The 12,446-nt window shown below is 48.2% G+C and overlaps 1 protein-coding gene across 1 annotated transcript in view; it reads right to left on the reverse strand.

Moving 5' to 3' along the window:
- phex (phosphate regulating endopeptidase homolog, X-linked) overlaps nt 1–12,446 on the reverse strand; it is an 87,967-nt gene that overhangs the window by 8,034 nt on the left and 67,487 nt on the right. The window contains exons 15-16 of the mRNA XM_072259725.1: nt 4,308–4,373; nt 3,104–3,208 (exon numbers count right to left, since the gene is read on the reverse strand). Of these exons, the coding sequence (XP_072115826.1) occupies nt 3,104–3,208; nt 4,308–4,373 (171 nt within the window). The remainder of the gene's footprint in view (nt 1–3,103; nt 3,209–4,307; nt 4,374–12,446) is intronic.

Here is a 12,446-nt window from a genome sequence, read left to right on the forward strand (position 1 = left end):
GCCCTCAGCCTGTTGCCCCAGCACACAACAGCAAACATGATAGCACTGGCCACCACAGACTCATAGAACATCCTCAGCATCGTCCGGCAGATGTTAAAGGACCTCAGTCTCCTCAGGAAATAGAGACAGCACTGACCCTTCTTGTAGACAACCTCAGTGTTCTTAGACCAGTCCAGTTTATTGTCAATTCGTATCCCCAGGTATTTGTAATCCTCCACCATGTCCGCACTGACCCCCTGGATGGAAACAGGGTTCACTGGTACCTTAGCTCTCCTCAGGTCTACCACCATCTCCTTAGTCTTTTTCACATTAAGGTGCAGATAATTCTGCTCACACCATGTGACAAAGTTTCCTACTGTAGCCCTGTACTCAACCTCATCTCCCTTGCTGATGCATCCAACTATGGCAGAGTCATCTGAAAACTTCTGAAGATGACAAGACTCTGTGCAGTAGTTGAAGTCCGTGGTGTAAATGGTGAAGAGAAAGGGAGACAAGACAGTCCCCTGTGGAGCCCCAGTGCTGCTGATCACTCTGTCGGACACACAGTGTTGCAAGCACACGTACTGTGGTCTGCCAGTCAGGTAATCAAGAATCCATGATACCAGGGAAGCATCCACCTGCATCGCTGTCAGCTTCTCCCCCAGCAGAGCAGGGCAGATGGTGTTGAAAACACTGGAGAAGTCAAAAAACATGACCCTCACAGTGCTCGCTGGCTTGTCCAGGTGGGCGTAGACACAGCTCAGCAGGTACTGTCCTTTCGCACAGTATCTCCCTATACAGTCTTGAAACACAAGAGACTGCAGATGCTGGACTGTGGTGCAAGACATTTAACACCACCGTACCCCAAAAACTGGTGGGGAAGCTGTCTTCACTGGGTCTCAACGTCTCCCTCTGTAACTAGATCCTGGATATCATAACAGAAAGGCCACAGTCAGACTGTGTGGGCAGCAACGTCTTTTGTCCCATTGCGCTGAGCACTGGCAATCCCCAGGGCTGTGATCAGCACACTGCTTTTCACACTGCCAGTGCACGACTGAGCCATGGGAGTCAGCTCAGATCATGCCAAGTTTGTGGGTGACACAGCAGTGGTTGGCCTCATCACCAACGATGATGAGACAGTGCACAAAGAGGAAGTGAAGCGGTTGGTGGACTGGTGTGAGAACAACAACCCGAGTCTGAATTTGGAGAAGGTCAAAGAAATGATTGTGGACTTTAGGAAGGTGCAGGTGAACCATCTCTCTCTGCACATACATGCTTCCTCATAGGGAGAGTCAACTGAATCTAGTTACTGGGAGTTCACATCAGGGATGATCTCACCCGGTCCCTCAATATCACCTCCCTGAATAAGGAGGCACAGCAGCACCTCCACTTCCTGAGCAGATTGAGACAAGTGAGGCTCCCCTCTCCTATCTTAACTGTATTTTACATGAGCACCATTGACAGCATTCTGACAAGCTGCATTTCCATCTGATATGGGAGCAGCAGAGCATCAGACTGCAAGTCCCTATGAAGGTCTGTGAGAACAGTCGAGAGGATCATAGGGCCTCCCTACCATCCACTGGGGACATCTATCAGGAGTGTATGCAGGGTCCTCAGTGTTATCAAAGACCCTACCCATCTTCCTAGCATCCCTTTTTGGCTTGTTACTGTCAGGAAGGAGACTCCAATGCATAAAGACAAGAACGGTCAAGATGGGTCATTGCCTTGTTGCTGTTTGCGTGTGGGAGGGGGGAGCTGGGGGGTGCTTTGGGGTTCTAACATTTAACTGTCATTCATTCTTCAGGGCACTCCTGTTTTTGTGGATGGTTGCAAAGAAAAAGAATTTCAGGATGTATATTGTATATATTTCTGACATTAAATGTACCTATGTGTTGGCACATGGCCAGGTGGTTAAGGCGTTTGTCTAGTGATTTGAAGGTCATTGGTTCGAGCCTTGGTTGAGGGAGTGTGTTGTGTCCTTGAGCAAGGCACTTAACCACACATTGCTCTGCGATGACACCGGTGCCAAGCTGTATGGGTCCTAATGCCCTTCCCTTGGACAACATTGGTAGTGTGGAGAGGGGAGACTTGCAGCATGGGCAACTGATGGTCTTCCATACAACCTTGCCCAGGCCTGCGCCCTGGAAACCTTCCAAGGTGCAAACCCATAGTCTCATGAGACTAACAGATACCTATATAAATGTACCTATTGAACTTCTTTTCTCGGAGCATTAGGCTTCTGAACTCCCTGCTGCATCACACTCAGGTCTAGCAGCAGAAAGAATGATATAGTTTGTCATCCTGAAACGTTGGCAATTCCTTATCCTCCACAGATGCTGCGTTCCTCTGGAATATTGTTCGTTAGTCCCTATCCAGTCTGCCCAGTGCTATGTGGTTGCAGTCATTGAGTACAGTTGGTGGTGAATCTCTGGAGAGTTTGAGGCCAGTTTGTTACGTGTTTAAAAGCAAGTGCAGATAGACTTTTGCAAGTGGAGAAATTGGGGTCACGGAGAACTGGCCATAAAACAAGTTGAGGTCTGGTGTAGATCATCCATGATTTTGGTTGCAGGTTTGAGAGGCTCTTATAATCTTGTATTTGTGTGAAATGCGAGGGAGAAGATGGCAGCACGACGCAGCGCACGCTGCCGTTCCGAATTGATGTCGTATCTGTGAAGTAGGATGCCGTGCACAATCCTGATTTGATAGAGACAGACGTGAAGAAGCACGGAGGAACATCTGAAGAAACCTCTGAAATGCCTGCTTTGCTGCCACTGCTACTGTGCAATTGAGAATCTCCGGAGGGAAGGCCCCAAATCCTCGGCCTTGCCCATTGCCTGTTGCTGGGGCCAGGGCTGATGCATGAGGTGATGGGACTTTCAAGAGACTTTGAGACTTTACCGTTCCCATGGTTTGTTCTTATCAAATTACGGTATTGCTTTGCACTGTTGTAACTATATGTTATAATTATGTGGTTTTTGTCAGTTTTTTAGTCTCAGTTTGTCATGTGTTTCTGTGATATCATTCTGGAAAAACATTGTATCATTTCTTAATGCATGCATTACTAAATGACAATAAAAGAGGACTGTGTTTCCTCATAATCTAATCTAATCTAAATATTACTCACCTGAGCATGACTTAAAAAGAAGAGCTGATTATGGTTCAGCTTGAGGCCAGGGAGAAGTGCCTCTTCTCTGCCTCCTTTCTCCTCTCGTACCCACTTCCGATAGGCCTGGAGGGCAAAATTCCAGTCATTAATAATGGAATGGAATTCCATTTCCTGCACACTCTCTACCGCTCTTTCCTCCCTTTCATTGTTCCTCAGTCGTGTTGCTCTGCATTGTCCATTTTTAAATTGGGAATGGGGCTTTCATTCAAACTGCCCTGCATTGTCCGGTTATGTAGTGACGACAGGAAGAGGTGCAGGTTTCACTCAGCTGATATACACTTGTGATGAGGTCAGGAAACATGGCAAGCTGAGCAAGCTTGCTCAGTTTGGCTGGCTCTGACAGTGTCTCCCCAGCTCTGTGGGGAAGGGTACAGGAGCCTAGGAGGCGGTGAGGTGAGCTGCATACATTCCCACCAATCAAAATACCAGCGAAGACTTCACCTGTATTATTATTGCAGATTCTCTCCCTCCTGATGCACTGCAGCAAATTTTCCTACCTTCAAGCAAAATGCCGCAAAGTACTCCGCAGAGGAGTCATCAAACACAATTGGATCCTCAACCCACATTAATGAGAATGCAACAATGATTTCAAAGGATGCTACCAGGATTTCAGGGCCTGAGTTACAGGGGAAAGTTGGACAGGCTAAGACCTTATTCCTTGGGGCACAGGAGACTAAGGAGTGACTTTATAGATGGGTATAAAACTATGAGGGGCATAGCTAGGGTGAATACACCCATCTTCTTTTCCAGTGAAAGGCAATCAAGAGCTGGAGGGTATAGTTTTACCGTGAGGGAAGGAAGATGTAATAGGGACTTGAGTGGCAACTTTTTCACCGACAGGTTGGCCTGTATATAGAACAAGCTGCTAGAGGGAGTGATTGAGGCAGGTACAATAACAATACTCAAAAGACATTTTGATAAATAGATGGATAGGAAAGGTTTAGGAGAATAACGACCAAATGTAGACAAATATGACTTGCACCTTGACCAACATGGACTGTTATGTCAAAGGGCCGATCTCCATGCTGTGATGCTCTATGAATCTGTAAGCCCAAGGAGGGATCAGTCTAGGTGACCAGTGCAGGTCAAATGTACAGGATATTTAGCGTCTTTGGGAAACACTTGGAAGAAAATCTCATTGACGTTAGTGACATTCACCTACCTTGAAAGCCAGGCGGACAGCAGCATTGTCAGCGATGTTCTCTGCTAGTGTTTGTTGACCATTTACCTACAAGGCACAAGATTGAAGACTTGGTTTTAGAAATACTCAAACTACTATGATGCACATTTCCATAGCATCTTATAAAACATCCCACCTTGATGCTGAGGAGTGTTGTAAGATAATACATTAACACTGAGTCAGGTAAAGGTGATCAAAGACCTTCCTGACCCAGCCTCCTCCACCTGGCTGAACTCATCCTTACTTTGAGCAAGTTCTGCTGTAACCACTCACCCGCTCTAAGTCAAAGGTGCAGCCATGGGCACATATTTGGGTCCAAGTTCCACATACACATCTTGTGGAATGCATGGAACAGTCTTGGCTCCAGTTCAGTTAGAGCTCCTTCCTCACCTTTTTCTCTGGGACGTCGATGATCTTCCTGCTCTCGTACGGAATGAAAATTGGCACATCGTTGCTGCCAGTCTCCACCCTGCTTTCGTACATATCTTCCCTTCATCATCTCTATCTCCATCTCAAGGACAGATCAGTGTTCAATTCCCATTACAAACCTACACAATCCCACAGCTGCCTGTGATTCCCACAGAATCCTGTAAGGATTCCAGTCCACTGGAGTTATCCAGCAAGGAAACCAGCCTTTCTGCCCAATTCCTCCATGCCAATCGTGCATTTGATCTATATTCTCCAGCATGTAACTGGACCGGTGCAGTGGGTGGGAGTGAGGCGATGGAGGGAGGCAGTGAGGAATGGGATGATGGAGTGAGTATGGGTGGAAGTGAGGCAATGGAGGCAGGGAGGAATGGGATGACGGAGTGAGTATGGGCGAGAGTGAGATGATGGAGGGAGGCAGGGAGGAATGGGATGATGGAGGGAGTGTGGGCGAGAGTGAGATGGACTGAGAGAAATGGGATGATGAAGGGAGTATGGGCGAGAGTGAGATGATGGAGGGAGGCAGGGAGGAATAGGATGATGGGAGTGTGGATGAGAGAGATGATGGAGGAAGCAGGGAGGAATGGGATGATGGAGGGAGTGTGGGCGAGAGTGAGATGATGGACTGAGAGAAATGGGATGATGGAGGGAGTATGGGCGAGAGTGAGATGATGGAAGGAGGCAGGGAGGAATGGGATGATGGAGGGAGTGTGAGCGAGAGTGAGGCGATGGAGGGAGGGAGGAACGGGATGACGGAGTGAGTATGGGTGAAAGTGAGATGATGGAGGGAGGCAGGGAGGAATGGGATGATGGAGGGAGTGTGGGCGAGAGTGAGATGATGGACTGAGAGAAATGGGATGATGGAGGGAGAGTGGGTGGGAGTGAGGCAATGAGGGAGGCAGGGAGGAATGGGATGATGGAGGGAGTGTGGGTGTGAGTGAGGCAATGGAGGGAGGCAGGAAAGAATAGGGTGATGGAGAAAGTGAGGGAAGATTTAAGTGAATTGAGGGAGTACAAGGGTGAGAATGAACATAAGAACATAAGGAATAGGAGCAGCAGCCGGCCATCTGACCCCTTGAGCCTGCTCCACCATTCAATAAGATCATGGCTGATCTGGCCATGGACTCATCTCCACCTACCTGCCTTTCCCTCATAACCATTAATTCCCCTGCTATGCAAAAATCTATCCAACCTTGTCTTAAATATGTTTACTGCTTCACTGGGCAGCTCCTCCTCATCTTCATCCTAAATCTATCCCCCCACCCCCCCGCCCCGAATCTTGAGGCCATGTCCCCTAGTTCTAGTCTCGTCTACCAGTGGAAACAACTTTCCTGCCTCTATCTTCTCTATCCCTTTCATAATTTTATATGCTTCTATAAGATCTCCTCTCATCCTTCTGAATTCCAGTGAGTACTGTCATGGTCTGGTCCCGTGAAGTCTGCATTCCGGCGCATGGTCCGGTCCGTGGATTCAGGACTCCGGGTCTTCCAGCTGTCCCTTGTTTGGAGGAGTTAATCATAGGCACCTGATTCCCATCTTGGGGTTTGGAATGTAAGTAGCTTTGGGGTTGAGTGTGGGCTGCTGGTTTGTCCTGTCAAGACCCCCTGGGAGCAACCTGCCAGTGGAAGGCTAGAGCGGCCACTTGCCATCTTTAGGCCGCGTTGGGGAACCATTGCTCATGGAACCTTGCTGTCAGTAGTCGGAGCTGTCTTTGCGGTATGGATTTGGCTGTTTCCTGGGCCAGCTGAGTGGCTGTCAGCCACTCCAAGCTAGGTAGGGATCCAGCTGTTTCAGTAGCCAGCCAAGGTTGCTGGCCGTAACTGCTGCTCAGAGCAACCCCGATGCCAAGATGGAAATGTCTGTTGTTCTTCGGTGTTTGTCTCCTCTTGTCCTCGCCTCCGTGGAGTAAGTAAGTCAGGCCATTCTGCCGTTGCCCTGTTGGGGGGGATCTGTCATGTTTTGTCCTCACATCCGTGGGGTAAGTCAGGCCGTTCTGCCGTTGCCCTGTGGGGGCGGTGGATCTGTCATGTCTTGTCCTCGCCCCCATGGGGTAAGTCAGGCTGTTCTGCCATTGCCCTGAGGGTGGGGGGACCTGTCTTGTCTTGTCCTCGCCTCTGTTGGGTAAGTCCGGCCGTTCTGCCATTACCCGACAGATGGTCCTGTCCCACCTTGGCGTGGAGAAGACGTTGAGTCCCGGCTTGCCTAAGGATAAGTCCCGGCTCTATGTTTGACGTTCAGTTCCCAGTCTGTCTCTGAGCTCCAGCCTCTGAGTTAGCAGCCTCCAAGCCTCAAGACCAAGACGCCAGCCCGTCTCCAAGTTCAGGAGCCAAGACGCCAGCCCGTCTCCAAGTTCAGGAGCCAAGACGCCAGCCCGTCTCCAAGCTCAGGAGCCAAGACGCCAGCCCGTCTCCAAGCTCAGGAGCCAAGACCCCAGCCCGTCTCCAAGCTCAGGAGCCAAGACCCCAGCCCGTCTCCAAGCTCAGGAGCCAAGACCCCAGCCCGTCTCCAAGCTCAGGAGCCAAGACCCCAGCCCGTCTCCAAGCTCAGGAGCCAAGACCCCAGCCCGTCTCCAAGCTCAGGAGCCAAGACCCCAGCCCGTCTCCAAGCTCAGGAGCCAAGACCCCAGCCATGTCCTGTCCTGAAGCCATATCGTGTCCTTGCCTGGTTCTGGGGTCCGAGCCCGAGGCAAGACCCAGGTTCTGGGTCCTTGTCCAGTCTCTGGCTTGGAGTCCAAGCCTTGTCTCCTAGTCCATGGTTTCTAGTCCTGGTCCCGCTCTCCCTAGCCCAGGCTGCTAGTTCTTAGTTCCCTGTCTGGGTTCCCTGTCTAGTCCTTGTCCTAGCCCAAGTCTGCATTCTTGTCCCTGCTCCTTGTCTGTATCCTGTTACATCCCTACTCTAGTCAAGTCCTGTTCCTTGTACTTCAGTGTCTGTGTCTTGCATTTGAGTCCGCCACCAATGACCCCATTGTGACAAGTACAGCCCCAGGCGATTCAATTTCTCCTCATAGTCTAACTCCCTCATCTCTGGAATCAACCTGGTGAACCTCCTCCGCACCGCCTCCAAAGCCAGTATATCCTTCCTCAAGTAAGGAGACCAGAATTGCATGCAGTACTCCAGATGTGGCCTCACCAGTACCCCATCCAGAAGCAGCATTACCTCCCTGCTCTTAAATTCAATCCCTCTAACAATGAAGGCCAACGTTCCATTTGCCTCCTTGATAGCCTGCTGAACCTGCAAACCAACCTTTTGTGATTCATGCACAAGCACTCCCAAGTCTCTCTGCACAGCAGCATGCTGCAATTTTTTACCATTTAAATAATAATCTGCTCTTTCATATGCCCTTCCAAAGTGGATTTACCAACATTGAACTCCATCTTTCAGACCCTTGCCTACTTGTATCTCTCTGCAGACTCTCCATATCTTCTGCACAATTTACTTTTCCACTCAATGAAGTGGGTGGAGGGGGCAAGAAGAGTGGTTTAGACCTAACATATCACATCCGTTCTCACAGGGATCAGAAGTGGAAGGAGCAAGCAGCTTCCAGGTCCTGGGTGTCAATATCTCTGAAAATCTAACCTGAATCCAAGATATCTATGCAGCTACAAAGAAGGTATGGCAGTGGCTATACTTCATTAGGTGTTTAAGAAGATTTGATCTATCACCAAAGACATGCTCAAACTTCTATAAGTGTACCATGGAGAACATTCTAACTGGATGCATCACCATCTGGTGTGGGGTTGGGGGTACTGCACAGGATTGAAATAAGCTGCAGAGAGTTGTAAACTTAGTCAGCTCCGTCAGGGGCACTAGTCTGCACAGTATCCAGAACATCAAGGAGCCATCCATCATGAAGGACATGCCTTGTTCTCATTGTTACCATCAGGAAGGAGTTACAGAAACCCGAAGGCACGCACTCAACAATATAGCAACTGCTTCCTTCCCTTTTCCATCCAATGTCTGAATGGACTTTGAACCCATGAACACTACCGCACTACTCTTTTTATTTCTATTTTTGCACTACTTACTTAGTTTAACTATTTAATATTCATATAAATAAACATGCAGACTATTTTCTAAATGGGGAGAAAATCCAAAAATCTGAGATGCAAGGGGATTTGGGAGTCCTTGTATAGAACACCGTAAAGGTTAACTTGCAGGTTGAGTCAGTGCTGAGGAAGGCAAATGCCATGTTAGCATTCATTTCAAGAGGTCTAGAGTATAAAAACCAGGGATGTGATGCTGAGGCTTTATAAGACACTGCTGAGGCCTCACCTTGAGTATCGTGAATCGTTTTGGCACAAGGACAATTCTGGGAATGAAAGGGTTATCATGCAAGGAATGTTTGATAGTTCTGGGTCTGTACTTGCCTGAATTTAGAAGGATGAGGGGGGATCTTATTGAAACCTTTTGAATGTTGAAAGGCCTAGACAGAGTAGATGTAGAAAGGATGTTTCCCATGGTGGCGGAGTCTAGGACAGGAGGGCACAGCCTCAGGATAGAGGGGCATCGGTTCAAAACAGAGATGCGGAGAAATGTCTTTAGCCAGAGGGTGGTGAATTTGTGGAACTTGTTACCACAGGCATCTGTGGAGGACAAGTCGTTGGGTATATTTAAGGCAGAGCAATGGGCACTGCATCAAAGTTTACGGGGAGAAGGTCAGGGAGTGGGGCTGAGGAGGGGGATAAAAGGATCTGTCACAATGGGGTGCTGGGAACAGACCCAAATGCGAAACACAGACACTGAAGTACAAGGAACATGACGACTGGAGTAGGGACGTGACAGGATACAGGCATTTGCAGGGACAAGAACACAGATTTGGGCTAGGGAAAGCGTTACCAGGACTAGGAACATGAACTAGGAGACAAGGCTTGGACCCCAAGCCTGAGACTGGATAAGGACCCAGAACCTGGGTCTTGCCTTGGGCTCAAACCCCAGAACCAGGCAAGGACATAACATGGCTTCAGGACAGGACATGGCTGGGGTCTAGGGGCCTGAGCTTAGAGACAGGCTGGGGTCTTTGCTCTTGAGGATCCTCGAGGCTTGGGTTCTTGGAGCTTGGCCTGGGACCCTCCAGGCTTGGGCTCTTGGAGCTTGGCCTGGGACCCTCCAGGCTTGGGCTCTTGGAGCTCAGAGACAGACTGGGAACCGAACATCAACATAGAGCCGGGACTTATCCTAAGACAAGCCAGGACTCAACTTCATCTCCACACCAAGGTGGGACAGGTCCCTCCATCAGGTAATGGCAGAACAGCCAGACTTACCCAACAGAGGCAAGGACAAGACAAGACAGATCCCCCCGCAGGGCAATGGCAAAACGGCCTGACTTACCTCACAAAGGCGAGGACAAGACAAGACAGGACCCTCCGCAAGGCAATGGCAGAACAGCCTGACTTACCCCACGGAGGCAAGGACAAGACCAGACCAATCTCCCCCTCCGCCCTCTTGCAGGGCAACGGTAAAATGGCCTGGCTTACCCCATGGAGGCGAGGACAGGAAGAGACCAACACCAAAGAACAACAGACAGTTCCATCTCTGCTCTGGGGAAGCTCCGAGTCTCAGTTCAGCCAGCAACCTCAGCTGGCTACGGAAACAGCTGGATCCCTACCTAGCTCAGAGTGGCTGGCAGCCACTCAGCTGGTCCAGGAAACAGCCCAATCCATACGGCAAAGACAGCTCCGACTACCGACAGCAAGGCTCCATGAAGCGATGGTTCTCCAACACGGCCTAAAGATGACAAGTGGCCACTTTAGCCTTCCACCGGCAGGTTGCTCCCAGGGGAACTGACGAAACAAACCAGCAGCTCACACTCAACCCCAAGGCTACTTATACTCCAAGCCCCAAGATGGGAATCAGGTCCCTATGATTAACTCAAACAAGGGACAGCTGGAAGACCCGGAGTTCTGAGTCCACAGACCGGACCGTGAACTGGAATCCGACTTCATGGACCGGACCATGACAGGATCAGCCATGATTGAATGGCAGAGCATTCTCAATGGGCTAAATGGCTTAATTCTGCTCCTATGTCTTATAGTCTTTTTTATATACTTACTGTAGTTCACAGTTCCTTTCTCTATTATTATGTATTTCATTATACTGCTGCCGCAAAGTTAACATATTTCACAACATACAGTGGCATGCAAAAGTTTGGGCACCCATGGTCAAAATTTCTGTTACTGTGAATAGTTAAGTGAGTAGAAGATGATCTGATCTCCAAAAGTCATAAAGATCTTTCTTTCTTTCTTTTTCCAATATTTTTTATTAAACTTCATATACACAAAAACAATTCATAAGGATACTCATTATAAATCAAAATAAGGTAGCAGAAAATGCACTAAAGAATCACACTGATACAATCACAGTATCCCATATTCATAAACAATCAAATAAAATAAGTTAAACATGAAACATTCTTTTCAACATTTTAGCAAGATTAGTGTATTATTTTTGTTTTGTACAATTTTAGAGTGGAAAAAAAGGAAAGCTCCATGCAAAGTTTGGGCACCCCAAGAGATTTGAGCTCTCAGAAAACTTTTACTAAGGTCTCAGACCTTAATTAGCTTGTTAGGGCTACGGCTTGTTCACAGTCATCATTAGGAAAGGCCAGGTGATGCAAATTTCAAAGCTTTATAAATACCCTGTCTCAAACCTTGTTCCAACAATCAGCAGCCATGGGTTCCTCTAAGTGGCTGCCTAGCACTCTAAAAAATTAAAATAAATGATGCCCACAAAGCAGGAGAAGGCTATAAGAAGATAGCAAAGTGTTTTCAGATAGCTGTTTCCTCAGTTCGTAATGTGATTAAGAAATGGCAGTTAACAGGAATGGTGGAGGTCAAGTTGAGGTCTGGAAGACCAAGAAAACTTTCTGAGAGAACTGCTCATAGGATTGCTAGAAAGGCAAATCAAAACCCCCGTTTGACTGCAAAAGACCTTCAGGAAGATTTAGCAGACTCTGGAGTGGTGGTGCACTGTTCTGCTGTGCAGCGACACCTGCACAAATATGACCTTCATGGAAGAGTCATCAGAAGAAAACCTTTCCTGCGTCCTCACCACAAAATTCAGCGTCAGAGGTTTGCAAAGGAACATTTAAACAAGCCTGGTGCATTTTGGAAACAAGTCCTGTGGACTAATGAAGTTAAAGTAGAAATTTTTGGCCTCAATGAGCAAAGGTATGTTTGGAGAAAAAAGGGTGCAGAATTTCATGAAAAGAGCACCTCTCCAACTGTTAAGTACGGGGGTGAATCAATTATGCTTTGGGCTTGTGTTGCAGCCAGTGGCACGGGGAACATTTCACTGCTAGAGGGAAGAATGATTTCAATTAAATACCAGCAAATTCTGGAAGCAAACATCACACCGTCTGTAAAAAAGCTGAAGATGAAAAAGAGGATGGCTTCTACAACAGGATAATGATCCCAAACACACCTCAAAATCCACAATGGACTACCTCAAGAGGTGCAAGCTGAAGGTTTTGCCATGGCCCTCACAGTCCCCCGACCTAAACATCATCGAGAATCTGTGGATAGACCTCAAAAGAGCAGTGCATGCAAGACGGCCCAAGAATCTCACAGAACTAGAAGCCTTTTGCAAGGAAGAATGGGTGAAAATCCCCCAAACAAGAATTGAAAGACTCTTAGCTGGCTACAGAAAGCGTTTACAAGCTGTGATACTTCCCAAAGGGGGTGTTGCTAAGTACTGACC

The sequence above is a fragment of the Mobula birostris genome, chromosome 6, assembly GCF_030028105.1.
Source record: "Mobula birostris isolate sMobBir1 chromosome 6, sMobBir1.hap1, whole genome shotgun sequence".
Lineage (NCBI taxonomy): Eukaryota > Metazoa > Chordata > Chondrichthyes > Myliobatiformes > Myliobatidae > Mobula > Mobula birostris.